At 31.9% G+C, this 5,219-nt stretch overlaps 1 protein-coding gene across 1 annotated transcript in view; it reads right to left on the reverse strand.

Annotated features, from left to right (window-relative positions):
* Positions 1-5,219, reverse strand: part of LOC106882611 (collagen alpha-3(VI) chain) — a 180,154-nt gene that overhangs the window by 139,319 nt on the left and 35,616 nt on the right. Inside the window, exon 6 of the mRNA XM_052975952.1 lies at positions 4,088-4,171. Within this exon, the coding sequence (XP_052831912.1) occupies positions 4,088-4,171 (84 nt within the window). The remainder of the gene's footprint in view (positions 1-4,087; positions 4,172-5,219) is intronic.

A 5,219-nucleotide genomic window follows, 5' to 3' on the forward strand; every position in this document is an offset into this window, starting at 1 on the left:
ATATATATATATATATATATATATATATATATATATAAAGAGGAAGGCAGACAAATCACAAATCTCTTCAGGTAGATGGCCATGCTCAATCTGTAGAAAAGATGTAGGTAGACACTCCATAAAATGCAACCAGTGTAAGCTTTAAACATATGAAAGGTGCAGCAAAATCAAGGGAAGGTTAACAGGGAAAATAGCTTTTGTGTGCAGAAGATGCACAGGTACAATGAATGATGAAAATAGGTAGAAAATAAACTCCATCAAAATTATCTATAATCGTAAAAATTAAAAGTAATCCAAATTCAATGTTTCCTTGAAACAATAAATTTCTATAGAAATCAGGATTTAAATTCCAATCTATTAGACTCATTTTCCCAGAGGAGGTGACAGTAATATCACTCCGACAGTAATATCACTATGCAGGAGTGTAAAACAAGCATCGTGTTTGAATTTCCCTCACTCTTTTTGCTATATATGTGAGTGTTTTACAGTACCAAGTCAAAGAATGAATGTTAGTGACATTGTGAAAAGATCCTACTTGGCTTAAAGATTAAACTGGGTAATCAGGATAAATAGTGGGTCCTGAACAATGTATGTGAACCCTGTGTCAAAAATCTATGCCAATGGACAAAGGGCACAAGAAAACAACTAACATTTGACATTCTTATGATATGGTAAGAGCCTTGTAAATGCTTGCTACTTTTGTCTCACAAAGACTTCTTGTTATAGGAAGAGAACATGACAGAAAGTAAGTTACCCAAATCTGGATTCAGCAATTCATCCAGTGCTTCACTCAGATGAAATACCAGTACTCGTTTTCAAGGATCTACCTTCACTGCAAGGTGAAAGTCATGTATGTGAAGTAGATATAAATCATGAACATGACAGTGATATAGACGTTGTAGAAACATCAACCAAAGAATATGAAAACTTCAACCAGGCAGAACTTAATGATTTAGAGATCTAGGACTGACAAAAGAGTTATCAGAACTGTTAGCTTCTAGGCTTAAAGAGAAGAATTTGTTGCAGAAAGAAACAAATGTGACTTTTTATCAGAACAAAGAAGATCTCTTGGCATTCTTTACAACTGGAAAAGGTTTTGTTTACTGTTGTGACATGGTGGGATTGTTAAACATGATGGGTGTTGAACAGAATGATCCTAGTGAATGGTGACTCTTTGTAGAGAGTTCAAAGAAGAGTCTAAAATGTGTATTACTCTATAATGGAAACTTGTTTGATGCGCTTCCTATTGGTCAGTCTGTGCACTTAAAAGAGAATTATGATTGCATAAAAAGTTTTGTTAGATTTACTTAAGTATGATGAATACAAATGGGTCATACGTGTGGATCTAAAAATGGTCAACTTTTTATTACGCCAACAAGGAAGGTATACAAAATATCCGTGTTTCCTGTGTTTATGAGATAGCCAAGCAAGAGACAAACGTTGGGAACAGAAACTCTGACCAGTTAGGAAAAGTTTGACTGTTGGAGAGAATATCATACACCAACCACTTGTTGAGCAAGAGAAAATCATCTTTCCACACCTTCATATTAAACTAGGACTAATGAAGTAATTTGTCAAAGCTCTTAATGTGGAAGGTAACCGTTTCAAATTCATATGTACAACATTCCATGGCCTAAGTTATAATAACATAATGGCTGGTGTTTTTGATGGGCCACAAATCAGAAAGTTAATTTAATACCAGCAATCCATAAAGACGTGAAATAAATACTTTTATTTAGAAAAGCCTACAGCTTTTATATACATATTTTGTACATAAAATTCTATAATACTCACTGTACCATGATGTAATAATGAATGATTAATGAGAGAGAGAAAGAGCACTAAAATATGAGTGTTACTTAACATATAAGTAGTAATTAAGGAAATACAAGGCAGCATCCATCATTGAATAAATATATTTTGCTTATTATATAATGTAGTGTTAGAGGAAACTGTGTAGCTTTGATAAAGAATGGATGATGCCATAGATTTTAAAGCCAATAAAGTAAAAATACTGCATGATTGAGAAAGCCACAATGAATGGAATAAAATAGAGAAAGCCAGAAGGAAGTAAATGGAAAATAAAACAGAACAGAATTAAGAATCATTTTGGAGTTTGAATGCTTTAAGAAATAATGAAAGGAAATGTTGAAAATTTCATACATATACCTAGACCTGTACATACATATAAACACACACACACACACACACACAATACCTTTTTATTATTGTTTTTAGTCAGATCACCAAAATAAACAATTACTAATTTTTGTTGCAGCCGTAGGAGAGATGCAGCTAATTATATTGATCCTTGTACTTCACTGGTATTTATTTTATTGTCCACAGAATAAAGAAAGACAAAGTCAATACATAATGTTATTAACTGAGTTATTGTGATACTAGGCTGTTATTTCAAAAATAGTCAAAATTCTGAACAGTTTGTTACACATTTGTTACTTGTAGGCTTTATGTCACTTTCTTGTTCATAATTATTTTTCTAGTCATCTCCAAAGAAAATTTTACTGTTCTCCAGCCCATGCAGTTTTGGAATTGATATTGTTTGTCAGCTGACTATGAAAAATTTAAGGTTTAATTACACTGAAACATACGTACTGTCATGGTGAATGTGGATCATTTTCAGATTCTTGTTTGTTCTCTTTCTTCTAATAATTTCTCTAAGCTTTTTGAGTATCTCAATGCATCCACTCACTGTTTAGGCTACAGCCACATTCCAAAAATCAAGGACATTTTTGTTGTCCCCCTCAAACTGTCAGCATGACTTTCTGTGCAGTTTGCCAGCTCTTCAACTTCTAAAACATTGCAGAAGAAATTGGGATGCCATTCTATGGAGTGACCCTTCATTTCTCAATCATAAAGATACACCCACATCCCATCCTCCATCACCAGATCAGAAAAACAAGTCTTCATAGCTTCAAATACTTCCAGCAGATTAGAGCAGATTTCCATCTTTCTCTATGACAAATTAGGTATCAAGTTCTGTGGAACCAACTTTGTACACACCTTATGATATTCCACCTCCTCTATTGTCTTCTGTAATACATTGACCAAAGTCTAGTTCATTGTGCAGCTAGTTCATGGATGTGTCTGCATGAATGAATTTATCTACTCACTGGTAATTAAGGTTACTGCATTGCATTTTGGCAATGTTGGAGTCTCTTTCTTTAAATTTCTTCATTTCTTTATGCCCATTGCTCTTATCAATGATGTTATCTCAATAAACAACCTGCACCTTTCCTCTTCTAGAACTCAATTACAGTACATTGCTTTGGTTTGTAATCCCCTTTTTTACCTACCATGAGGACTGAGAAGAAGACTTACAAAAGAGGAAAAACACTCTAACATGTAAAGTTTGAATGCCCTATGTTAGTCAATAGAAAAGTTATGTCCACTTTCGTATTAATTTCAGTACAACCCTTGTGTGTGTATATATATATATATATAGATATATATATATATATATGTGTGTGTGTGTGTGTGTGTGTATACATATGAGACATATAACATGTTGTGTATGTACACACACACATTCATGAGCTGTAAGGAAAATGCACAGCTAACAGAGATAACAGACATCCCCATTTCATAAAAAAGGAAGAAAGAAAAAAGAAAAACGACTTGCCTTTTGCTTTTCATGACAACAATAAAATATGTACCAGATGAAGGACTGGGGTTGATACAATCAACTTGAATCACCCTAAAAATATTTACTTGAGCATAGTCACAGTCTACTGACTGAAACCAATAAAACAGGTAATAAATAAAACAGCTTCTGCATAGGACTGAAGAAGTATCTAATTACCATGTATTTAACATAAAAAAATCCAACTAAAAAAACGAAACAAAAGCACTAAGTCACCGTAACCTATCAGCTCCACATGTAGTCACTTTATAATTTTATATTCAACCTGTCTACACAAATTGTTTATTTTGGTTTTGCTGAATAAACAACTAAACATCAGTAACTTATTCTCACTTAACAGTTACATATGCATCAATTTTCAGGAAAATTATTTTATGCTAGCATGCTCAATCATTTTAGTTCAAAGATTTGAATAGAATATCTTACCAGTAGTTTCTGTTGAAACACTAATGGTTGGGAAAAAGGGAGGAGGTGGAGGAGGGGATATTATAATAGGAGGAGGAGGTATAGCTGTGGACAAGAATATAGATAAACTTTTAATGGCTGGGTTTTTAGAATAATGTATATGTAAATTCACTTCCTATTTCACTGAAGTTGAATATTCATATTTTAGGCAAATCAGTTTTCTCTGAATGACTAATTAAATATTAAATTCATTTCAAGTGTATGTTTAAAAACAAAAGCAAACAAAAAAATTACTTTAGAAAATTTATGACTATTTGGGAAGATTAAACTAAATGGTAATCTTTCAAACATAGCAAGCACAAACTTTAAACCTAATGTTCAATGACAAATTATATACTATTCTGATTCAACAGTTAATATGATAACAACCTCAAGAGTGTTCAGTTTCATTGTACATATTACGATACTGCACAGTGGCTCCCTTAATACTCTTCTTATTTACAAACAGTATTTTTAATATTTATTTTGAAGAGTTTTTTTCCTATATCTGCCTTGTCCAATTATTGATTGAGTGAAACCAATAAAAAGATAATGTAACTTAATATGTCTCTTATACCAAAAGAAAAAAAAAAAAAAATCTGAAAATTTTCAATATTGTTATATTTAGAAATAAAATGTTACATTCATCACATTTTAATAATTAATTTTAATTTCTCAGATATTGCCATAAATGCATTTGACAGTTGTATATAAATGCATCAAACTATTGTATATAAATCCAGAGAAAGCAAGACTAAGTTAATAAGAGAACATCATAAACAGCTTAAGTGTTTGTCCAGATAGCAGCTTTGATCCTCTATAAAGGAAAAACAACATAAAGCTAAATATTGTAAAACAACTTTAGCTTCATTTGTTAGCTTGCCTAATTCCACATACGAAAAACTACTTACAATAAAGTAACATCCTATTTAAGGATAAAACCAGAGCTGGTTATAATATGGAAGCATATGACAAGGCAGACTGAAGACGTCACAGAAAGAAAACAGATGTTTACAATGATTTATCATTAACAACACTAAATAACAATTAAATGACAGACAAAAACAATCAAATTTCATCAAAACAAGATACAAATTAAATGTCAATAAACATA

Source organism: Octopus bimaculoides, chromosome 23 (genome assembly GCF_001194135.2).
Source record: "Octopus bimaculoides isolate UCB-OBI-ISO-001 chromosome 23, ASM119413v2, whole genome shotgun sequence".
Taxonomy (NCBI): domain Eukaryota; kingdom Metazoa; phylum Mollusca; class Cephalopoda; order Octopoda; family Octopodidae; genus Octopus; species Octopus bimaculoides.